The sequence below is a fragment of the Ovis aries genome, chromosome 4 (genome assembly GCF_016772045.2).
Source record: "Ovis aries strain OAR_USU_Benz2616 breed Rambouillet chromosome 4, ARS-UI_Ramb_v3.0, whole genome shotgun sequence".
Lineage (NCBI taxonomy): Eukaryota > Metazoa > Chordata > Mammalia > Artiodactyla > Bovidae > Ovis > Ovis aries.
In genome coordinates, this window is record NC_056057.1 from 69,939,530 (window position 1) to 69,965,817 (window position 26,288).

Consider the following 26,288-nt stretch of genomic DNA (forward strand, 5'->3'; position numbering starts at 1 on the left):
ACCTACCTCCTGAAAAAACCTGTATCCAGATTAAGAAGCAACAGTAGAACAGGAAATGGAACTGACTCATTCAAAATTGGGAAAAAAGTACGTCAAGGCTGTATATTGTCACCCTGCTTATTAACTCAGATGCAGAGCACATCATGAGAAATGCTGCGCTCAATGAAGCACAAGCTGGAATCAAGACTGCCACGAGAAGTATCAATAACCTCAGTTAAACAGATGACACCACCCTTAGGGCAGAAAGTGAAGAGGAACTAAAGAGCCTCCTGATGAAGGTGAAAGAGGAGAATGAAAAAGTTGGCTTAAAACTCAACACTCAACAAAGATCATGACTTCTGGTCCCATCACTTCATGGCAAATAGATGGAGAAAATGGAAACAGTAACTGTTTTTATTTTCATGGGCTCCAAAATCACTGCAGACGGTGACTGCAACCATGAAATTAAAAGACACTTGCTCCTTGGAAGAAAAGCTATGACAAACCTAGACAGCATATTAAAAAGCAGAGTCATCATTTTGCCAACAAAGGTCTGCAGTGTTAAAGCTATGCTTTTCCAAGTAGTCATGTATGGATGTGAGGGCTGGACCATAAAGAAGGCTGAGCACCAAAGAATTGAGGCTTTCGAACTGTTGTGTTGGATAAGACTCTTAGGAGTTCCTCGGACTGCGAGGAGATCAAATCAGTGTGTCCTAAAGGAAATCAACCCTTAATATTCATTGGAAGGACTGATGCTGAAGCTCCAATACTCTGGCCACCTGATGCAAAGAGCTGACTTATTGGAAAAAACCCTGATGCTGGGAAAGACTGAAGGCATGAAGAGAAGGGGGTGACAGAGGATGAGGTGGCTGGATGACATCAAGTTTGAGCAAACTTCGGGAGACTGTGAGGGACAGGGAAGCCTGGCGTGCTGCAGTCCATGATGTCACAAAGAGCCAGACATGACTGAGCGACTGGACGACGACGACCTTCACAAGAAAATACCAAATCCAAAGGATTAAATTATTTTTGAAGCAGAAAAAGTATGGGGAAGAAAGGCTACAAGTGTACCTACAAATGTCTAAATTATTTCCTGAACATGTATACATTTCACAGACAACTAAATCTTAAAGGTGAGTTTCATATACATTTTTAAAGAGACATGGAGTAAAAAGAAAAAATTTAGGATAGCATAATTTTATATCCCACGTTGAAGGTCAGGAATGGCAGCGGTAAGTAGATACCCCTCGTCCAAGGTAAGGGCAGCGGCTGTGCTCTGCTGGAGCAGCCGTGAAGAGATACCCTATGCCCAAGGTAAGAGAAACCCAAGTAAGATGGTAGGTGTTGCAAGAGGCCATCAGAGGGCAGACACACTGAAACCACACTCACAGAAAACTAGTCAATCTAATCACACTAGGACCACAGCCTTGTCTAACTCAATGAAACCAAGCCACACCTGCAAGGGAAACCAAGCCATACCTGCAGGGAAACCCAAGATGGGCGGGTCATGGTGGAGAGGTCTGACAGAATGTGGTCCACTGGAGAAGGGAATGGCAAGCCACTTCAGTATTCTTGCCTTCAGAACCCCATGAACAGTATGAAAAGGCAAAATGATAGGATACCAAAGAGGAACTCCCCAGGTCAGTAGGTGCCCAATATGCTACTGGAGATCAGTGGAGAAATAACTCCAGAAAGAAGGAAGGGATGGAGCCAAAGCAAAAACAATACCCAGTTGTGGATGTGACTGGTGATAGAAGCAAGGTCCAATGCTGTAAAGAGCAATATTGCATAGGAACCTGGAATGTCAGGTCCATGAATCAAGGCAAATTGGAAGTGGTCAAACAAGAGATGGCAAGGGTGAACGTCGACATTCTAGGAATCAGCGAACTAAAATGGACTGGAATGGGTGAATTTAACTCAGCAGGAATCCCGTAGAAAAAATGGAGCAGCCATCACGGTCAACAAAAGAGTCCAAAATGCAGTACTTGCATGCAATCTCAAAAACGACAGAATGATCTCTGTTCGTCTCCAAGGCAAACCATTCAATATCACAGTAATCCAAGTTTATGCCCCAACCAGTAACGCTGAAGAAACTGAAGTTCAACGGTTCTATGAAGACCTACAAGACCTTTTAGAACCAACACCCAAAAAAGATGTCCTTTTCATTATAGGGGACTGGAATGAAAAAGTAGGATGTCAAGAAACACCTGGAGTAACAGGCAAATTTGGCCTTGGAATGCGGAATGAAGCAGGGCAAAGACTAATAGAGTTTTGCCAAGAAAATGCACCGGTCATAGCAAACACCCTCTTCCAACAACACAAGAGAAGACTCTACACATGGACATCACCAGATGGTCAACACCGAAATCAGATTGATTATATTCTTTGCAGCCAAAGATGAAAAAGCTCTATACAGTCAACAAAAACAAGACCTGGAGCTGACTGTGGCTCAGATCATGAACTCCGTATTGCCAAATTCAAACTCAAATTGAAGAAAGTAGGGAAAACCGCTAGACCATTCAGGTATGACCTAAATCAAATCCCTTATGATTATATAGTGGAAGTGAGAAATAGATTTAAGGCACTAGATCTGATAGATAGAGTGCCTGATGAACTATGGAATAAGGTTTGTGACATTGTACAGGAGACAGGGATGAAGACCATCCCCATGGAAAAGAAATGCAAAAAAGGCAAAGGGCTGTCTGGGGAGGCCTTACAAATAGCTGTGAAAAGAGAAGCGAAAGCCAAGGAGAAAAGGGAAGATATAAGCATCTGAATGCAGAGTTCCAAAGAGTACCAAGAAGAGATAAGAAAGCCTTCTTCAGCAATCAATGCAAAGAAATAGAGGAAAAGAACAGAATGGGAAAGACTAGAGATCTCTTCAAGAAAATTAGAGATACCAAGGAACATTTCATACAAAGATGGGCTTGATAAAGGACAGAAATGGTATGGACCTAACAGAAGCAGAAGATATTAAGAAGAGGTGGCAAGAATACACAGAAGAACTATACAAAAAAGATCTTCATGACCCAGATAATCATGATGATGTGATCACTAATCTAGAGCCAGACATCTTGGAATGTGAAGTCAAGTGGGCCTTAGAAAGCATCACTACAAACAAAGCTAGTGGAGGTGATGGAATTCCAATTGAGCTGTTTTAAATCCTGAAAGATGATGCTGTGAAAGTGCTGCACTCAATATGCCAGCAAATTTGGAAAACTCAGCAGTGCCCACAGGACTGGAAAAGGTCAGTTTTCATGCCAATCCAAAAGAAAGGCAATGCCAAAGAATGCTCAAACTACCGCACAATTGCACTCATCTCACATGCTAGTAAAGTAATGCTCAAAATTCTCCAAGCCAGGCTTCAGCAATACGTGAACCGTGAACTCCCTGATGTTTAAGCTGGTTTTAGAAAAGGCAGAGGAACCAGAGATCAAATTGCCAACATCCGCTGGATCATCGAAAAAGCAAGAGAGTTCCAGAAAACATCTATTTCTGCTTTATTGACTATGCCAAAGCCTTTGACTCTGTGGATCAAAATAAACTGTGGAATATTCTGAAACAGATGGGAATATCAGACCACCTGACCTGCCTCTTGAGAAACCTGTATGCAGGTCAGGAAGCAACAGTTAGAACTGGACATGGAACAACAGACTGGTTCCAAATAGGAAAAGGAGTACGTCAAGGCTGTATATTGTCACCCTGCTTATTTAACTTCTATGCAGAGTACATCATGAGAAATGCTGGACTGGAAGAAACACAAACTGGAATCAAGATTGCCGGGAGAAATATCAATCACCTCAGATATGCAGATGACACCACCCTTATGGCAGAAAGAGAAGAGGAGCTAAAAAGCCTCTTGATGAAAGTGAAAGAGGAGAGTGAAAAAGTTGGCTTAAAGTTGAACATTCAGAAAACGAAGATCATGGCATCTGGTCCCATCACCTCATGGCAAATAGATGGGGAAACAGTAGAAACAGTGTCAGACTTTATTTTTTTGGGCTCCCAAATCACTGCAGATGGTGACTGCAGCCATGAAATTAAAAGACGCTTACTCCTTGGAAGAAAAGTTATGACCAACCTAGATAGCATATTTAAAAGCAGAGACATTACTTTGCCGACTAAGGTCCATCTAGTCAAGGCTATGGTTTTTCCAGTGGTCATGTATGGATGTGAGAGTTAGACTGTGAAGAAGGCTGAGCGCTGAAGAATTGATGCTGTGGTGTTGGAGAAGACTCTTGAGAGTCCCTTGGACGGCAAGGAGATCCAACCAGTCCATTCTGAAGGAGATCAACCCTGGGATTTCTTTGGAAGGAATGATGCTAAAGCTGAAGCTCCAGTACTTTGGCCACCTCATGCGAAGGGTTGACTCACTGGAAAAGACTCTGATGCGGGGAGGGATTGGGGGCAGGAGGAAAAGGGGATGACAGAGGATGAGATGGCCGGATGACATCACGGACTCGATGGACGTGAGTCTGACTGAACTCCGGGAGATGGTGATGAACAGGGAGGCCTGGCGTGCTGCAATTCATGGGGTCGCAGAGTCGGACACGACTGAGCAACTGAAGTGCTCTTTTAATTAAAATCAAATGGTTTACGTATATATATTCTAACAATTTATATTACACGTGCATATGTGACATGTGTTAAGCTGGATCAATGGAACAGACAACACAACAATAAACCCATGCATATATGTTCAATCAATTCACAACAAAGGAACCAAGAATATGCGATAGGAAGAGGGTACTCTCTTCAAGTGGTGCTGGGAAAACTAGACAGCCATAAGCAAAAGAATGAAACTATACCACTGTCTTAATCCACACACACACAAAATCAACTCAAAATGAATAAAAGACTTAAATTTAAGACTTGAAACTGTAAAACTCCTAAGAGAACAGAGGATAATAATCTCCTTGACACTGGTCTTGGCAACAAATTCTTAGATTTGATAACAAAAGCAAAAGTAAGCAAGCAGAACTACAAACTTAAAAGCTTTTGCACAGCAAAACAAACTATCAATAAAATGAAAAAGTAACCTTCAAAATTGGAGGAAAATATTTGTAACTCAATCATCTGGTAAATATCCAAAATTATAAAGAACTCACACAACTCAATAGCAACCCCCTAAAAAACCCACACAATTTAAAAATTGGTGGAGGAACTAAAGAGACATTTTGTTCATAAGAAAGCATATGAATGGCCAATAGGCACATGAAAAGGTGATCAAAAATCACTGTCAGGGAAATGCAAATCAAAACTAAAAACAGTATCAGCTCACACCTATCAGAATGGCTGTCATAAAGACCAGAGACAACAAAACATCGGTGAAGATGTGGAGGAAAAGGTACTGTTGTGTACTTTTGTAATGTAAACTGGTGCAGGCACCATGGAAAACCAAATGGAACTAAAATTATCATATGATTCAGCAATCCCACTTCTGAGTACGTACCCAAAGGAAATGAAAACAGGACAAGGAAGATAATTTATCGGCACTCATGCTCACTGCTGCATATTCACAACGGTCAAGATAAAGAAACAACTTAAGTGGGTTGAATGGATACAGAAAATATGGTACATAAATACAATGGAATACTATCTAGTCATGAGAGAGAAGAAAATCCTGCCACTTGCAACATGGATGGACCCTAAGAGCATTATGTTAAGTGAAATACACTAAACAAACACTACATGGTATCTACTTATATGCAGAATCTTAAAAAAAAAGTCAAACTCATAGAAAAAGAATAGAAAAGTGGGTACGAGGGACTAAGGGGTGGGGGACAGGGAGGGAGAGGTTGATAAAAGAGTACAAAGTTTTAGCTGTAAGATAAATAAAATCTGAGGATCTTATGTATATTATTGTGGCTCTAAGTTAACAACACTGTATTGTCTAATTGAAATTTGCTAACAGAGCAAAATTTAAATGTTCTCACACACACATGAAACAACATATAGGGGAATTCCGCAGTGGTCCAATGGTTAGGGCTGTGCTTCCACTGCAGAGTGCACAGGGGTTTGATCTCTGGTCTGGGAACTAAAGTCCTACAAGGCACACAGTGTAGACAAAGTGAAACAAAAAAAAAGGGATAAATATGTAGTTGAAGGATGTGTTAATTAACTAGATGGGAGGAATTCCTTCACAATGTATACATATTCAAGTCATCATGATGTATACTATTAAACATGCTCCAAGTAACACCTCTGTATTAATCTATATAAGAATATGAGCTAATTTGAAGTATTTATTTTAGAAACAAAACATTCTGAAACTATTACATAACAAATCAGGGACAAAGTGAAAGTAAATGGCTTTAAATAAATATATTGCTTAAGTTATGCATTAAAAGTAAAAACCTTCATGTCTCTTCTTCTCAATAAAAAAAAATCAGGAAAATAGAATTAGAAATTCAATGATATCCTAACTTCAAAACTGATTTTTAGCAATTCTACACATTAGGAGATAATAATATATTAAAAAGCCACTGGGCAATCTATACATTAAACAGTTTAAAAGCCTTAAACTACCTCTGTCCAAAATCAGGTATCTAATGAAAGGATAAAGCAAGCCAAAAATATAAAGACAGTTGGAGAGGTCCACACTAGACAGAGCCATTATATGAGAGATCTTTCACGTTCTCGCACTCGTGTACTTATGGTGACTCCCAAATGCCTGGTAACTTCTCAAGGTACCCTACACCTTGCTGTTTACTCACTAAGTCATGTCTAACTCTTTGTGACTTCATAGATTGTAGCCCCCAAGGCTGGAGTGGGTTGCCATTTCCTTCTCCAGGGAATCTTCCTGATCCAGGGATCAAACCCACATATCCTGCATTTCAGGCATATTCTTTACCCTACCTAATTTGTGAAACTTAAGAATCAAAACAATATGAATATAAACAAGAGTTCATAACAAGCTCCTCATATTGCTTAAGCAATATTGTTTGAGTACCACCCAAAATAATTTGGTTTTAAAATATCTTGAAGGACATCTTAAATTACCAATATTCAAGTTAAGAATGTAATTTATGAAAACATTCCATCCACAGGGCACCAAAAGATTATGAACTAATTAGAAAACTTAACAGGGTCACAGCCCATTTTAGTCCTATTTGAAAAATAGGATTCAGGAGCACTGGTTCTCTGAACCTCAGTTTTCAATCTTCTAATTTCAAATATATATCCAGCACTTCAAAACAAAAACCAGAACACAATGAATACATATACAAACTGATAATTTTTACATAAGTCTAATAAATGTAAAGTGAAAGTCGCTCAGTCGAGTCAGACTCTCTGTGACCCATGGACTGTAGTCCATGGAATTCTCCAAGTCAGAATAGTGGAGTGGGTAGCCCTTCCCTTCAAGGGACCTTCCTAACCCAGGGATCGAACCCAGGTCTCCCACATTGCAAGTGGATTCTTTACCAGCTGAGCCACAAGGGAAGCCCAAGAGTGGGTAGCCTATCCCTTCTCCAGCAGATCTTCCAGACCCAGAATCAAACCAGGGTCTCCTGCATTGCAGGCAGATTCTTTACCAACTGAGCTATCAGGGAAGCTAATGAGATATCATTTGACATTAAAAAGAATGAAATACTGATCCATACTATAAAATGGGTGAACCCTGAAAGCACTGTAAGTACAAGAAGCTAGTTCCAAAAGTACACAATTTAATGGTTTTTAATATATTTACAGGCTTGTGCAACCATTACCATAACCTAGTTTTAGAACATTTTCATCACCCCCCAGAAGAAACCTTTTACCTATTTATGGTCACTGTTCCCCTCCAGTCCCAGGCAACCACTAATCTAAATATCTATAGATGTGCATATTTTCTATATTGCATAAATGATCTATCTTACAGTCTTCAGATATTCAGCAGTTTATATACTCATACTTCACAAAGAGAAGCCCTTTAAAACTATTATACGAAGACTGTTTTTTAGAATTCATACCACGGATTTTAAACCAGATTTCACACCAGATTTTAAACAGGTGCCAAGAAATGTCACAGATTTTATAAGTCACTCAACTAACCCAGGTTTAAAAGTTTCTGAGCTATTCTAACTGCCCAGCAGCCCTGCCTGATTAAGATGAAGACTATAATTTTGGAAGTAAAATGCAAATTCATAAAGAACTAGAAGCCCCATGACTAGCAGCAAAGAGGAAGCAGCTCTCCTAGCAAGCATATTATTTTATCCCCAGAATTAAGCAATTGCCAAAATATAGCTCAGAATTGTTTGTATATAACATTATACAAACATAGCTTTTAGAACCTGGGTAAAATGTCAATTCTTACTCCTCTTGGATGACATTACTTAATTTCTTCCTTGATTATGAAAATTAATACAATATTAGCTGAAGTTAGTGAGAATCTATTATGCAACAAATATTCTAAGTCTTTTTGTCACCATTTTCTAAAGAATAACTTAAAAAAAAATCACTTCCACATACCTTATCTTCCCAGATTACATATTCCAATGGAAGAATAGCAGCAAGGAAGAAGTCCCCTTCATGATGGGTGACTGTCATAAAGATTTGTGAGTTGCCATAAACTTCCAAAGATTTCTTCTGGGTACCTTAGCCACAATCTCCTACAAATTTTGCTTCATTAATCCCCTGACCTCAGTCCTCCACTTTCTCAACCCAAGTCTGTCAGCATAATCTTTAGTCTTATCTATAGTGCTTAACCCGTCCCCAGGACAGCAGAGAGAACCTAAGACGGTTTAAATTTCAGGTAATACTCAACTGAACCAGAGAAATGGTCTGATGTACATGAGTAATTTCACACAATTAAAGGCCTCTCTTTCTGCCATTCCTACTCTAAATCATCCATTCTTCCCTTTGGATTTCAAGGTGAACAGAGTCTAACATCAAAGGCCATACTTTAGGGTATTCCTGATCTCACAGGCTAAGTATAGGTTGTAATGGGCCATTTTGGAAAACTGCCAATCTCAGGTAACAGCAAGAGAAATGCATGAAGAGTAGAAAGAAAAGGGTTAGAACTATACAAAGGACAGCAAAAGAGTTACAACAACTGGATTAAAAATTTACCTGGATGTTCTAATAGTCAAGCTAGGCACATATAATGAGATTTTATTATAACATTTATAATACTTGGGTACACCTGCTTAAAAAGTTCAAATTTAAAAAGTGGTTCCTTAGAATTCCCTGGAGGTCCAGTGGTTAAAAGACTCTGAGCTTAGCACGGATTCAATCACTGGTCAGGGAACTAAGATTCCACGTGTTACACCACCCTCCTTCCCGCCACCCCAAAAAATGGTTCTTTAACCAGAGTATCTACCTGTAGGATATTCCTACTGTAGGATTGCAAGTATTCCCCAGGAATAAAATTGGAAGAATAACTGTGTATTTTAAACTAAAAAGGCTAATAGTAATAAGGACAAAAGACTTGACAGATGTTTATAAGGAGATAAGGAGAAGGACATGGCAACCCACTCCAATATTCTTGCCTGGAGAATCCAAAGGGCAGAGGAACCTGGTGGGTTATAGTCCATGGGGTCGCAAAGAGTCAGAAACAACTAAGCTACTAATCCATAAGGAAATAAACAACTGTACACACTGCTTGATATTATGTTTACCCTCTAACTGAAGCAATCCTCAAACAGAACAAGGTTAATCTTTTTTGTTTGAGCCCTATCTGTATATCACCTCTGCTCAAGTGTACAATATACAATCACTCCACTAGAGTATAAAATGGCTCAGTTAACAATTATTAAGCAACTGTTCTAGGTCTTGCTGCAAAAAAGAATAACTGGGAGAGGGGGATAAATTTAGAGGTTGACACTGACATATATATTACTATATCCATGTAATGGCCTACATGGGAAAACAATCTAAAAAAGAAAAAGTAGATATATGTGTAACCAACTGACCTTGCTGTATACCTGAAACTAAAACAACATTGTGAATCAACTATACTACAATAAAAATTTAAAAAAAAAAAAAAAATGTCGAACAGACTCCATCCTTAGGGAACAGGTCAATCCTGTCAATGAGCATAAGCATTTCCAACTAGTAAAAATGTAAGTGCGACTGTGATATATATATATATATATAACCATAATCTGTGCAAGTTTGTCAATAAATTATCTCATGAAAATATTAAATAAATAAGTCAATTCACTAGGTGACTTTTTCCATTGTTTTTGACTATTGTCTTAAATCCATTTGTATCTCTAAATTACACTGTTCTACACTTAAACTTTTTTCCTTAGCTTAAGACTGTGCCAATTTTTTTTAATTAGGTGGTTTTTAGGATAATTTATTGCCTTTCTCACATCAATGATTTCAAAATTATAATACTACATCTTATTTCATTGAATTCTGATTTTTTAAAAGTAATTTTAACTACTTTATTCTACTCTTCCCTTTATTCAGTGTTTATCATTCCTAATTGTATTTCTAAGCCACCTCCCCAAGATTAATCACGTATTCTATAATTAGATGTAAAGCATCTAGAAACAGCTGTTAGGGACTAAAAATCTCAAAAGTATTTTAACTAGTCACAACATAAAAGAGGCTGTGGCAGAAGGTTGACAGGATTTGACCTATCCTTATACAAATATCTATCCAAATACATTTTTCAACATGGGACCTTCACTCATTTTAATTGGTTCAGTTCCTGAAAAAAAGTGGATTTCAAACAGTATAACTCCAATCAGTTAATTAGGACACAACTAACCTTTTGCTCTGCTTGCAACTGATCACTTCTTTCTTTCTCATGGTTAAGTTCTCTTTCCATTCTTCCAACTTGTTCTCGAAGTTGTGTTGTTTCCTTTTCCAGAACAGCAATTAACTTTAACAGTTCTTCTTTTTCTTTCATGGTTTTCTCGATTTTCAACTACAAAACAGAAACTCAAATTGTTTATAATCCTACAATATATTACAAATTCAGTTTTCCATTTCAAAAAAATAGTGAAAAAATTTGTAGAAAGAACTTTTACAAACTTTCTTCTTCATATGAATCAAACTCCTTTGTCGTCAGTTAAAAATTCATGAATCTGTCAATGTATGGCAAAAACCACTACAATATTGTAATTAGCCTCCAATTAAAATTTTTAAAAAAATTAATGAATCATAAATGTAAACTATTTTTGATTGGGCAAAGAAGAAAACATTACAAGAAGGCAAGTGCAGAAGGAATGACTTTTATTATGAAGCTGCCTGCTAATCACTTTTCAAATCAGTACTAAAAATAAGGCATATTTAGTTTCATGAGTGACTATTCTGGGCTTTTCTTATCTTGGGTAATAATCAATGAGAAAAACATGTACCTCTTCTTGAATGGAAATCTTTGAATTAAGAACTTCCTTGTGTGTTACATAAGGCCTTCACCTGTGGGATTACTATGAAGTTTGGGTTCTTTAAATAAGGTCTTAGGAGTGGGAGATGAGAACAAATGTATACCTATGACCAATTCATGCTGATATACGTGGAAGCCAACACAATACAGTAAAGCAATCATCCCCCAATGAATAATAAATTTAAATAAGATACTAAGAAATAAGTTTCTGTATGTACAAAACAGCCTCTATTTAGGTAAATTAAAACAAACTTCATCAGTAAATGCAAGTTTTAGGGAAAAAAATGCAGACTTTAACAACATAACGGACTCTTACATGAACCCTAATAGTTAACTTAGTTCAGGAACGCCAGTATTCTAAAAATTACCAAATTAAGGGACCTAAAATAGAAAATAAATAATATCGTCAATATTTTTCTTTCAGCAAGTTGTCTGATTCTAACAGGGGAAGAAGAAAGGAGACTCACAACAGAAGCATTATACATTTAGCTAAATAAAAACGTTTTCCCCCAGTATACCCCGAGTTAATTTCCCAAGGTCATGGAAACAAACTCTATTTAAACACTAAAATGGCTCTTACAAAAGTTAAAGAGCTGGAAAATTTTTAAATGCCCCATCTATCTCTTCCATCAGACTAAATGAAAATGACTACAGTAAATGCCCTCAAAAGAGAAAAGTTTAAGTATTCACTGAATTTCTTTTTACTCTATTTTTTAAAAAAATTATTTTGGGCTTTAAACTTTCTGGCAGCTTAAAGATTCACTTTGACCCAGTATGACTGAACCATCATAAAAGAACTACTATTTCCCAGTGATTCATTTAATTGACATATACTTTCTGAAGAGTTCACTGAATCTTAAGCAGAAAAAGCAGAAATTTTTAACTAAAATAAGATAAAACTATATAGAAGTCCAATTCCTGCCCCCAACTTTGTATTCTGGTAGCATACAAGCATACAAGCATACAAAATGGTTAATATTTTACAATGAACCTCCATTCACCCATAATCTAAACTGAATAATTATTATTTCACCATGTTTATTTTATAAATACATAGATATGTAAGTTTATGTAGGTTTTTTTTTTTTTGCTAAAGCATTTGAAACATAAATGCAGACACTTCACTCCTTAAGTACACAGGGCAAGCTATCACCTAATAAGTACAGTCTTGTACTTAGCCACTACAATTATTATAACTAAGAAATTTAACAATAATTTTCTCACACACAATGGGTAGTCCATACTTAAAATAACCCACTCTACCCCCAAAATATCTATTTTTTAAATACCTAAGATCTCATCAAGGTTCACAAACTGAAGAACTGTTACTCAATCATTGATGCAACAGTGCCCTAAATAATGTCTCAAACTTGTACTAATTTGGTGCATTTTTAGTAAACTCATTAAAGATTTTCATGAATGTGGAAACTTAAAAGATTTGTCAAAAAACTGTTCAGACTATACTTTATCTCAAAAACATTTACCTAAGAGACAGAAATTTAAATTTTCTCTATAAAGTACAAAGTACATTTTAAAAGAGTAGGAAAAAGAGAACTAAACTGTGCAATGTCCCAATTTACTTGGGAGCACAAAAGAGAGGTAGAGGCCAAAATGCCTGTTGCTTTTCTGTTGGAGGTGTTCTGAAATCAGGGTGGTCTAACAAGCATTCAAAAAACTCCAATATAAACACTGCATTCTTTGTAAGAGCTAGGCCTATTTCAGCATCTTTGACTAGCATTCAAATACCAGGCTAAAAACCTTGATCATCAGGCAGTCAACACTACAAAATGTTTTAGTCACCCTATAAAAGTTACATTTCTTTATTTAAGATAAGAGAGGAATTTCTGGAAGGAGGAAGGGAATATATGAAAAACTTCACAATAAAAGTTATAGGTTCCTTCTAACTTTCTTAGTTCAACTGTACAGTATCTATAATCTCGTCCTTTTTCTGCAGTTTCTTTTTGAAGGTAAATAAAACCAAAGACATAAAAGAGATTTACATATAAAAATCCATGTGAGTATAAAGAATAAGTAATGACTTGCTGTAGACTAAATAGGAATGTAAATTAATAAAAAATGTATACTGAACCAATTAAAGTATTTTTTCACAGAAACTCAAACATAACATTCTAATTTGCTAGGTTTAGGGTAAAGACATTGAGAAATATCTTGAAATATAAATGATGTTCTAGTTTTTCCTTTTCAATAAGTACTAAAAATTAAAATTACATGGCATTTTTTACACCACTACACAGTAAATTTCCTTTGGTGAAATGACTCCAAAATATTTAATAAAAAACAATAAGATTTTTCACTTTTTTAAAAATTATGGTTAATCCAGCTTATTCATTTGATCAGGAGAAGAAATCATTCGAAAAATCCTCAACCTAAATTAAGAGACCAGGATGCTTCACTATCCCATTTGGGATAGAGCATGCTTGGAGTATAGTGAAATAAGGTTCATATCCAATTACAGTTAGACTTACTGCTTTACAAAGGCTTCCCTGGTGGTTCAGACAGTAAAGAATCTGCCTGCAATACAGGAGACCTGGGTTCGATCCCTTGGTCAGGAAGATCCCTGGAGAAGGGAATGGCTACCCACTCCAGTATTCTTGCCTAGAGGATTCCATGGAGAGAGGAGCCTGGTGGGCTACAGTCCATGGGATCGCAAAGAGTCAAATACGACTAAGTGACTAACACACACATTATTGCTTTATACTGCTTTCCCATCAGCTTCACCCCCACATCTGTACTATTCTACAATCAACAGATAAGGCAATCCCTAAAGGAAAAAGGTTAGGGTAAGGGAACATTAGGAGTTTTAGGTCTAAATTATCTCAGTAATTACTTATTGCCAATCTATATACTATTCACAAAATACTAATAAGCCTAGGGACAGTCCCTGCCACAGTGAAATCAGTAACATAATTGTAACAAAAAATATATTTTAAGTTCATTAGTTAAAAAGCATTTGATTCTCAGGTTATAGTCTTGGACAACCTGAAAATTCTTAAAATGCCAACCAACAAACACTCTGTTTCTAATTGAGCAACAACTGATTTGTCTTTAAAACTATTTTAAAGCCACAGTTCATAACAAAAAATATAGTTCATAATGTAAATTTATCAATCACCCAGTCCCTGTCGGTACCTACCTCAAGAAGGCCAGCTTTTGTGGTCACCACCAACATATCAGAATTTCCTTCATCTTCCATAGTGAGCAACTCTTCAACTGGAGAAGCAGCTCGAAACTGAAAAGGTGTACTTGCTCCACGAATTTCGCCCTTATGAGTAACATAACAGAACTGATAAAACTCTCCATCATCATTTGGAAGGTAATATCCTAAAAGGAGTATAAACAAAAAAATTAGTATTTATTGTTATTAAATTATTTGTATTTAACAAATCTTGCTATTTCCTCTTATTCCTGACCTTGTTTCTAGACACTCAAGATGTCTTTCTTTCCTCCTTCATAAATCATCTATCAAAACCAGACTCTTTCTTCTTCCCTAAATATGCCCATATTTTTATCTTAGGTCTAAGATTATACTTTCAGAATATTCTTTCCCTGTAGTTTCACTCAGATTAAACCAATTCATCTGGGAGAGTCAATTATGTAGTTATCAATGAGAAAGAGGCTGGAAGAGGAGCAATGGAAGAGTACGCATAAAAACCTAGGAGGACTAGGGGTAGAAATATATCAGTTAAAGAAATGTTCTCTCAAATGACATTAATTAAATGCAAAGGAGAGATATTAATAGAAGGAATATACCGTACATGTGAATTGTGTAAGGGCAAAAAGAGGATGAGGTCTACTTGTGCAGAACAAAAATAAGCTTTGGAACCACAAATATTTATTCTGGAATCCCAGCTCTACCACTAATTGTTATATATTTAACCTCCCTGAGCCTGCTTCTTATCTGTAAAAGGTATCTGAAGACAGCTATCTCAAAGCTTCACAGTATCATGGATTATGTATACCATCTAGCCCAATATCTGACAAATGTTTTCAATATTTGTCCCTTTCTTCTTTAGCTCAACTGCTACCCTCTTAAATTTTGCTGGATTACAGCTCAAAATTAATCTTTACCTCCTCTCCAAAGCTCCCATGGTATTTTTTACAGGTAAAAAGGGATTTAAAAAAAAAAAAAAAACCTCAGAGGACTCTCCAGGTGGTCCAATAGCTAGAACTCCGAGCTCTCAATGTAGGGGACTTGGCTTAGATCCCTGGTCAGGGAACTAGATCCTACATGCCACAACTAAATAAACAGTGTTTTGCAACTAAGATCTAGTGCAGCCAAAAAAATAAAAATTGAATTAATTTTTTTCAAAAATCCTCCACAGTATGCTTTGCATTACCATTACATATATGTTTTATAGGCAACATCCATCCCTGGAGGAAGAAATGGCAACCTATAGAGGAGCCTGGTGGGCTACCGTCCATGAGGTTGCAAAGAGGTGGGACACAACTGAGCACATACACACAAACCTCAGAAATGCTAAGAGCAGATTATTAATAAATACCAAAATTCTGAAATCTTCCAGAATGACTTGAAAAAAGAAAGCATTCAATGATAGTGAAATGAAATACACAGATCAATCTATTCACCTTATCTTCAATATTGATTTCGACCCAGAAATCTGTATTCACTATGCCTATTACTACTTCAGATCTTGAAAATTTTAGCCTTTACTATTATGATGTCAATTTTACTTGACTTCCTTCTTTAAAAAATAGCTAATCTTTGTCCATGGGAGCGGGGAGGCAGAGAAAATATAGTATCAGCCTGAAATATCTGGTGGTTCTTGAAAATAAGAAAAAAGTTCTCAAAAAAACTGGGGGAGGGGGGTGTCAAAAACCACAGGAGTCCATTTGACAGAGCTTCCAGTAGCCAAACAAAGCCAAAACAAGTTGAGCAACAAAAAAATGATTCACTTCAGTTGCTCAGTTGTGTCTGACTCTTTGCGACCCCATGAATCGCAGCATGCCAGGCCTCCCTGTCCATCACCAACTCCTGGAGTTCACTCAAACTCACGTCCATCGAGTCAGTGATACCATCCAGCCATCTCATCCTCTGTCGTCCCCTTCTCCTCCTGCCCCCAATCCCTCCCAGCATCAGAGTCTTTTCCAATGAGTCAACTCTTCGCATGAGGTGGCCAAAGTAGTGGAGTTTCAGCTTTAGCATCATTCCTTCCAAAAGAACACCCAGGGCTGATCTGCTTTAGAATGGACTGGTTGGATCTCCTTGCAGTCCAAGGGACTCTCAAGAGTTTTCTCCAACATCACAGTTCAAAAGCATCAATTCTTCAGCACTCAGCTTTCTTCACAGTCCAACTCTCACATCCATATGTGACCACTGGAAAAACCACAGCCTTGACTAGACGGACGGACCTTTGTTGGCAAAGTAATGTCTCCGGTTACATTAGACTTTATCCCACAGAAGAAAATAAATTTCCATGAATCCATGGAGAGAAGAGGACAACTCTTCCTAACACAACAATTCCAACTAATAATGTACAAGAAATGAGAATAAAAAGGCATCATCAGACAAACACAACAACAGTAACTGTCGTAGGTAAGATCCACTGATGGATAACTAAAATTAATGGGTCAAAGTTTGAGGCAAAACAACATTTGCTTATCTCAAAGTTGCTCCCCATAATATTCATCAAATTACAAAGAGAAATATACTAACTTTAATGTAGAGAAACCTAGCAGACATCACCTTAACTAAGTGATCAAAACTAACATTACTAGAAATTAGACATTCAGACATCAAGTAATCTCTAATACAATGCAATGAAAAGAATACATCACTTTCATGGTAATCTTCCTGAAAATGTATAGCCTCAATCTAATCACAAGAAATGATCAGAAAAACTCAAAATGAGGAACATTCTACCAAAACAAAACTGAAAACTACTCTTCAAAAATGAAAGGTCATGAAAAACAGGGACAGAATGAGGAACTATCACAAACTGGAGAAGATGATATGACAACTAAATACAATGTGGGATTATGGACTAGATCCAGGAACAGAAAAAAGGAAAACTACTGGAAACACTAGTGAAATCTGAATAAAGTCTGTACTACTGTAGCCAATAGTGTTGTACCAATGTTAAATTTGTTTTTTTTTTTTTTAAATAAACGGTTATACAACATGTCAACACTAAGGGAAGCTGGCTGAAGGGCAGATGAAAATTCTGTATACTATTTTTGCAACTGTACATCTAAACTTATTTCAAAATACAGTTATTTTTTAAAATAACAGAGAATTCCCTATGGATCCAGTGGTTAGGACTGTGCACTTCCAGTGCAGGGGGCACAGGTTCCACCTCTGCTTGGGGAACTAACCATCCTGCAAGCCACAATAAATTTATCTAGCAATAAATTTTTAAAGTTTTAAAAACTCCATCCTCTTAATAACTTCTACTAAATTTATTAATCCGTGGCTGAGTAACTTTGCAAATGGCCACTACATTTACTTTAAAAGCTTAAACAGAAAACAAAAGTAACAGTTTGACTAAGCAGCTCTGGTTCGGACATGACTAAAGCAACTTAGCATGCATGCATGCACTGGAGAAGGAAATGGCAACCCACTCCAGTATTCTTGCCTGGAGAATCCCAGGGACAGAGGAGCTGCCGTCTATGGGGTCGCACAGAGCTGGACATGACTGAAGAGACTTGCAGCAGCAAGCAGCTCTGGTATCATGGCATTAGAAATTCTACAGACTAGATACTCAAGGTCTGCTTTTTTTAATATCACAAAAATAACTCACTAGAAAACATGGCTCAGGATTTCTCTGGTGGTGCAGTGGACATAGGTTCAGTCCCTAGTCTGGGAAGATTCCACATACCACAGAGCAACTAAGCCCATGTGCCACAATTACTGAACCCGCGCTCTAGGGCCCTCAAGCCACAACTACCGAACCCCGTGCTGCAACTACTGAAGCCCACTCTCTTAGAGTGTCTGTGCTCCCACAACAAGGAAAGCCACCGCAATGGGAAGCCTGCACACTGCAACAAAGAATAGCCCCTCCCTGCTCACCTGAGAGAGCCCATGCAAAACAATGAAGACCAGTACAGAAAAAATCTAAAAATGGTTCAATACCACTTAAGACACAAAATATAGTTATTCAGAGTTGAGATTCAAAGCTACCTAGAAATAGAGCTTATCAGATCAATAACACTGAAAACAGGAATAAGTAAAAACCAAACTCCAAGTCAAATTTTATAGCCTGTAACATTGGCAATCAAATTATAGTAAATAAATAAGGGTTCATTTAGGAAAACAATTATACCTATGCATATTTTATTAGTTATTCTGAGTTTTGCATTTCAGGATTCTCATCACTACTCCACAAAATGAGCAAAATTATTTGGATTATGCTTAAATTCGTTCTACCTCTAATATAACCATGTTTTTCATGATTCTATCTTGAGTTCACTATATAACAACTCCTAGGCAAGCAGAAGCTTCTCTTTCTGAATTTTAAAGTAAAAATTATGAATTTTCAAAAACATGTAAATTAGCTCCCAAGAAAATCCTTTTACAGTATAAATAGAAATAAACTGGATGTACTTTTTTTTTTAAGTGCTTTCAAACTTTTTGCTGTCATAAAAAGACACAGATGTGTATAGCTGACTTTTGGACTCAGAGGGAGAGGTGGGATGGTTTGGGAGAATGGCATTGAAACATGTATACTATCATGTAAGAATCGAATCGCCAGTCTATGTCCGATGCAGGATACAACATACTTGGGGCTGGTGCACGGGAATCACTCAGAGAGATGTTATGGGGAGGGAGGTGGGAGGAGGGTTCATGTTTGGGAATGCATGTATACCCGTGGTGGATTCATGTCAATGTATGGCAAAACCAATACAGTATTGTAAAGTAAAATACAGTAAAAATAAAAATTTAAAAAAAAAAAAAACTTTTTGCTGTCATAAATAAGCAAATTCATTAGTCACTATAACAAATTCTGTTAAGCTTTTTATTCTAAGAAAACTAACCACATGAACAATTACCGGAAATAAAGCCACAACTTTGAATAACAAATACAACAAAATCAGTTCCAATATACACATTTGAATTTGATCATCTAAAAACGGCCATGAATTAAAAGATAAACTACATATATAATTTGTAAATTTCTTAATCTATAAAACATCTATGAGGACCTAAATCTTTGTCTTTATTACAAGCACAAATTGTATCCTCTGAATGTGTTTCCTGTCACAGTATATAAGGAAACTTTTTCTATTAATATATATGCAAGCTATATATGATCACACTGCCAACTGATAAACCTTGTTACCTTGTTAAGTTTTTTTAAAAACATAAACCACCAAAAGCCAAAACACTACCACCACCTAATGCTAGCAAAGACGTAATCCATACCAACTCTCTCTCATTGCTGGTGGGAATGCAAATATTGCCACTTTGGAAAAAGTTTGATGGTTCCTTACCAATGCATGCCAAGTCACTTCAGTCATGTCCAACTCTCTGCAACCCTATGGACTATAGCCAACCAATCAGGCTCCTCTGTCCATGGGATTCTCCAGGCAAGAATACTGAAGTGGGTTGCCATGTCCTCCTCTAGGGGAAATTCAGAAAGAGAAGCTTCTCTTCCCATGTAGCACTAGTGGTAAAGAACCCGCCTGCCAATGCAGAATAGACCACACGTATCTTTACATCCCCTGCATTGGCAGGCAGGTTCTTTACCACTAGTGCTACATGGGAAGAATATATTTCAAAATATATTCTCACCATAACAGCAATCATACTCTGATATTTATCCAAATAAGCTGAAGACTTACACATCCACACAAAAACCTGTATATGGCTGTTTCTACCAGGTTTATTCACAACTGCCAAAACTTGGAAGCAACCAAGATATTAATAGATGAACGAATAAATAAGCTGTTACACCCATATAGGTGACTTTATGTGTATTAAAATATTACACTGAGACAGTCCATTAGCTTCCCCAGACCAAAAACAGTCCACAATATAAATAAGACTAAGAAAGAGCTTTAATACGATCTGAAGTGAGTTCAATTTTAATGCAAAAATCACTCTGCAGCAAATTGTTACAGATTTCTAAATAAAATTGTTGTGTTTTTAAAAAATAAAGCAACAAGGTGTTTTGTTTTGTTTTTTACATAACAAGAAATCTGAAGGCAGTTACCAGCTGACCTTGATTTGGGAACTCAGGCATGTTAAGACAAACGTATGTGCTTGTCTTGGTCTTCTACCTCACGGCCACAGGAGGGATGCTGGAGCTCTAGCTATCACCTTTGTGAAGGTGGAATGTGTGGGGAGGGACAATACTAGGTCTATCTTCCTCAAAAGGATTTTTTAAACTCTGTATATAACACCAAGCTAAGACAAAATAAATTCTGTATTATCCACATCCATTTTTATAGGCAACTTTCCATACAGAATTTCTATTCTATAAATCCCATGAATCATCTCTGTGGTTTTCATATACAATATTTTTCTGACCTTTAATCTTACTATCTAGTATCAGTAACAGCATTATTTTCTCATTTGAAAAAAAAGTGATCAAGACTTCAATGAAGAAATAAGGAAAACAATGTTTAATTATCTACATAAGGTATCATGAGACCGTCACCAGATATTTACATTCTATGACTTTTGATAAAGACAGACACTAATTTAACTTTAGTTACTGGACACACCTAAGCTGATAATTACAACAGGGTACAACATTTTTAATGGCAATAAAACATCTAATTTCACTGAGTTCTGTTTTCAGTTCTTACCTTGAAATGCTAACACACAATTGACTGCTGATCCTTCTACATAATGTTCAGGCATAGGGGACCATAAAAACGTGTAATAATCACGAGCAGTACTCCATCCAACCTAAAGGAGAACAACAAAAAGTAGATATTATAAAGTAAGTGGCTTAATATGAGTGATATCTTACAGCATATTGTTTACTGCATCCTGAAATTAAAGCATGCATTAATATGTTTACAAATCATGGGCATTTTAACAAGCACATCAAATTTTTATTATAGTTCTTTATTAAGCTATAACCTACTGCTATAAAAATCTGTAACAGTAGAACTTCTATGTATTAAAATGCAATTTGATATCCAATTTCCCATGGAAAATCTTAGCACACATATGATAAAATATAAAAACTTATGTTTCATTTAAAATTTGATTTCACAAAACGTAAGTTTTTAAAAGTTATTTTATGCCTCAAATTTAAGTGCTTTTTTAAAATTAGATTTCTCCTTCCTCCTTAAATCCACTAATTAAATTTCACTAGTCTCTCATCTTTAGTTAAGTCTTGCCTACAGGCATGGTAAATTTTGTAAAAACTTATTTTTGCTTTTATTCCTAAGGTGTTCACATACACAAAATAACCACCTGTATCCCATCAATCTCTAAAATATTTCCAACTAACAACATGAACCTATATGTTATACATCTCAGTTATTTTCCAGATGAACTGTCATAATAATATTAGATATGTTTTAAACAGAAAATAGATATACATCTGCCAGCATATCATGGCTTCCATGATGGTTCAGTGGGTAAGGAATCCACCTTCAATGCAAGATACACAAGAGACTCAGGTTCAATCCCTGGGTCAAGAAGATCCCCTCGGAGAAGGAAATGGCAACCGACTCCAGTATTGCCTGAAAAAATCCCATGGACAGCAGAGCCTGGTGGGCTACAGTTCAAAGGGTCACAAAGAGTCCGATGTGACTGTGCACACACAAGAAATTATGCATCATCCACAAGGTTTGATTACATATATGTTCTACAATTCTGACTGACCTAGGATTAGATATTCCAGACTACTGAAGATGGAAGAATCTTGTATTACTATCTTCAGTCTCTAAAGGAGTGTTTCCAAACTGTAGGTCACAATCCAGTAGACTAAGTGGTGATTCAATTTAGTAATTCATACCCACATTTATTTTTTAATTAGAAAGAATTAGAAAGCATCAGAGTGCATGAAAGCCAAGTATTGCTTGATGAAAATTTGTTTCAGTATGTATTTGCATGCGACTCTGCTGGGTCAAATCACAGAATTTTTATTTCTTTCTGTGTCATGGTCAAAAACATTTGAAAGAAGCTTAAGGAAACCATCATGTAAGTGATTTCCCTGACCTAAGGCTCAGTTTTTTTCTCTCAGAATTGTCAGAAGGATTAAATTAGATAATAAACATAAAAGCAGCACTTGGCAGAGTGCCTGACCCACGATGGGCACTCCATAAAAGGTAGTTTTTGCAAGCACTGTATGCTGTAGTAATTAACAACACAGAAAGTAAGGTCGGACTGCTGAAAAAGATCACTTACTAGTTTTAAGATTTCAGACAAGTTATTTTTGTTGCTTCCTCTTTAAAATAGAGATAATAGGGCTTCCCTGGTGGTTCAATGGTAAAGAATATACCTGCCAGTGCATGAGACACAGGTTCAGGGAAGATCTCACCTGCCTTGGAGCAACTAAGCCCGTGCGCCACAACTGTTGAGCCTGTGCTCTAGAGGCAGGGAGCCACAGCTACTGAAGCCTAGACATCGTAGAGCATGTGCTCCACAAGAGCAGTCACAACAATGAGAAGCCCATGCACCGCAACTACAGAGTAGCCCCTGCTCTCCACAACTAGAGAAAAAGCTGTGCAGCAACCAAGACCCAGCACAGCCATAAAACAAATGAATAAAATGAAGATAACTAACAATCTCAAAGGCTTGTATGTGTATTAAATGAGGTAAGCCCTGTAAAGACACTTGGCACAATGCTGGAATGTGAGTGTCCATGAAATGTTACTATTCATTAATACCCAAGGACACATAACCTATTAGGGACAGTGAGCTTAACTCTAAGATATTCTGTCCCTCATTTCCTATCTCCCAATGCTTCTAACATCTCCTGAAAAAGAACCCATCTGAAGTATTCCCCAAAAGATAAACCTGGTACAAGTTATACCTTGCATTCTTTGTCCCCATGCCGGTCCATATGCTAGTCTGGAAAGAAATACTATTCTAGAGCTAGATGTTTTTTGAAAAACATCTCCCTAACTGAAGAGGCTCTACCTGGACCAGGTGGTTAGAAAACATGCTTAGTGAGCCATATATTTGTGATGGCGGACACACAGAACTGCTAATATCACAATTATATACACCTGATTCAAGTGGCACAGGGAACAGCAGTAAGAAATACACTTTTTGTTTTTGAAAAAATACTACCCTTATCTTACAAATTAAGAAACTAGTAGAGGGCATGGACGATGACAGCAGCGCTGGAGCCGTGGTGCAATCCTCAGGGGCCGGTCCTAGAGGGGATGGCTTTGTCCCATCTGCTCTGGGAACCTGAGAGCACTGGGATGCTGTCTTTAAGAGAGAACTGCAAACTTTCCAAGAATATGGAGATACAGGAGAAATCTGGTTTGGAGAGTAGGACTCGACTAATAAGGTGGATGCAGAAACACAAGATGCCATTGGATGCTTCAGTGCTTGATATTGGGAACTGGCGTTTTCCTGGTTGAACTTGCAAAATTTGATTTCTCTTATGTTACTGGAATTGATTACTCTCCTTCTGCAATACAGCTTTCTGGAAGTATTACAGAGAAAGAAGGTTTATCTAACGTTACTTTGAAGGTAGAAGACTTTTTGAACCCTTCCACACAAAGTTGTGTGGGTTTCATTATCTGTGTTGACAAAGGGACGGACGTTTCATGCCATGAGCCTTAATCCTGACAATGCAATTGAGAAGAGGAAGCAATATTTGAAATCTCTCTCCAGAGTGTTGATAGTGAAAGGCTTTTTTCTAATAACCTCATGTAACTGGACCAAGGCAGAGTTGCTGGATGACTTCGGTGAAGGATCTGAACTTTTCAAAGAGCTGCCCACACCCACGTTCAGCTTTGGCAGCCAATCTGGAAACTGTGTAGCAACGTTGGTTTTCCAAAAAACATGAGACTTCACTGGACAGATTCAGTTAGTGCTTTTTTAAGAAGCTCTGCATCAAAGTAGACCTGACACAGAAAATGCAAGTGCAAGTAAATGTTTAGTAAGTACATAGGATGCACATTTTGAGTAGAAATAATGGGTTGGATTTAAAAAAAAAAAGGCTTGTAAGTGGTTGGGTTTTAGAGATCAACCAAAAATAATTTTAAAGTTTTCTTTTGTATTTGAGATGTAAATATATTTCAGATTAAAAAAAAAAATCCTGTTAACTGCTGAACAGTTAAAACTTTAAAGCAGCAAATGAACTTACAGGGGGGAAAAAAATTAGTAAACGGCAAAGTCAGACTCTAAACCTTCAAGCTCTTTACCACTAGGACTCTACTCACTCTTCTCCTAGCAGGATATACTCTCATACTTTCTGAAATTCCACCTCCTTCCTTCCAACAGAGTCACTGACTATACTATTCCTAAATAAAATGTAATTGACAAAAGAAACAGTAAGGTAAAGGTGGAAAATGCTGTTTCTAGCTGTCTTTCATGATAAGAAAAACATTAATGGGGGAAGTGAGATCTTTTATCACATAAGAAAAATGTTTAAGAGATATGTTAAGTGGTTTGGTCCTTGCTGTGTTATAACTGAATCACAGTAATTCAGGCTGTTTCTTATTGTGTGACCACAGTGCTAACTTATACTTTGCTTTCCTTTATTGCATAAATCTGGGCAACTCAAGGGAGTGGCAGACCATGCTCTAAAACATCACAGGTATCCCACACTAAGCCAACCAAGAAATTGGGGCAAGATGCAACCCAATCTGAATATAAAAATCAGCAATATAGGACTATACTTTAAATTCCTTTTAAGGAAGGAAAAACTGAACAACAGTTAACATGAGGTGCATGTCAAGCAAACACTTTTAAAAAATAATGTAAAAGTCTCTCAATCTGGAAAGACAGAGTACAGATCCCTTTAGGATAGTTATGTCTAACATCTAAACTTCCACACACAATAGAAGGACAACAGTGGAAGAAACAGAATTTGGACATCTAGAAATTATGCATGCATTCATAGTTTCAGAACAGTAAACAAATTAGAAAAATCACACCACAGTGTCCAAGACACACACTATTTCTCTTTTATTTTTTTGGTTATCTTGTAAACTTGATCAGATTTCTGGAGTGCAGAGTCCAATCCTTTGAAATGCAAGGGAATTTGCCTTTTAGTCCCTTAGCAGCAAGCATAAAGAAAATTATTACATTTAGAGTTGATAACAGCAAATTTTAAAACATTGATAAATGGCAGAGAGAATTATGATGATACTTAGAACAATGGGGCAGTCAAAGTTACCTACAACTGTCAAAACATACTGCTTTTATCCACTTATATCCAGTTAAGAGGGCCTATCTATGCTTAGGAAAGAACCAAAACAACAGATATTTCACTATTTAGTCCAGTTTGGGGAATTAACAATACTACTGGACATCATTCTTCTGTTACTAATGCAACTGGCAAAGTAAGAGCAAAAAAGGAAATTAAACAAGAATAACACGGAAGAAAAAAATGGCAAGTGTGTTTCCTTTAAATAGGATTAACATTTTAGAAAAACATGTTGATATTAATCATTAGTAAATTCTGAAAGCAAATGTAAAGAAGATCAGAAGGACAAGTTTATCAAGTAAAAATACAGGTATTAGTAAATTCTGGAGAAACCTCAAAAGAAAGAAACATTAGGAATGAGAGCACACAGAGAGCACTTGCAAAGACAAGAGAGAGTGGGGACTGGTTTGGGGGGAGATATAAATGGAGACAAACACAGGACATGAAGCAGGTAAGGCACTGAAATTTGTTTGCTGATTATGTACAGATGAATACAAAACCTAAAAAACAATTAAAAAATGAGCCCATGAATTTTGAAATTCTAGAAAAACATACACCAAACAGCAACAGGTATTTCTGGGGAAGGTGAGGGTACACTTTGTAAGGGTATTAATTTTCTTTCTTTTGTATATACTGTAATTTTCAAAAATCATTAC

The 26,288-nt window shown here is 36.9% G+C and overlaps 1 protein-coding gene and 1 pseudogene across 2 annotated transcripts in view; one reads left to right on the forward strand and one right to left on the reverse strand.

Moving 5' to 3' along the window:
* Positions 1-26,288, reverse strand: part of TAX1BP1 (Tax1 binding protein 1) — a 90,773-nt gene that overhangs the window by 52,644 nt on the left and 11,841 nt on the right. For both annotated transcript variants that reach the window (XM_042248641.2, XM_012176896.5), the window contains exons 3-5: positions 21,092-21,194; positions 14,457-14,644; positions 10,682-10,840 (exon numbers count right to left, since the gene is read on the reverse strand). In XM_042248641.2, coding sequence (XP_042104575.1) covers positions 10,682-10,840; positions 14,457-14,644; positions 21,092-21,194 — 450 coding nt within the window. The remainder of the gene's footprint in view (positions 1-10,681; positions 10,841-14,456; positions 14,645-21,091; positions 21,195-26,288) is intronic.
* LOC121819408 (EEF1A lysine methyltransferase 2-like) lies at positions 23,793-24,292 on the forward strand (annotated as a pseudogene).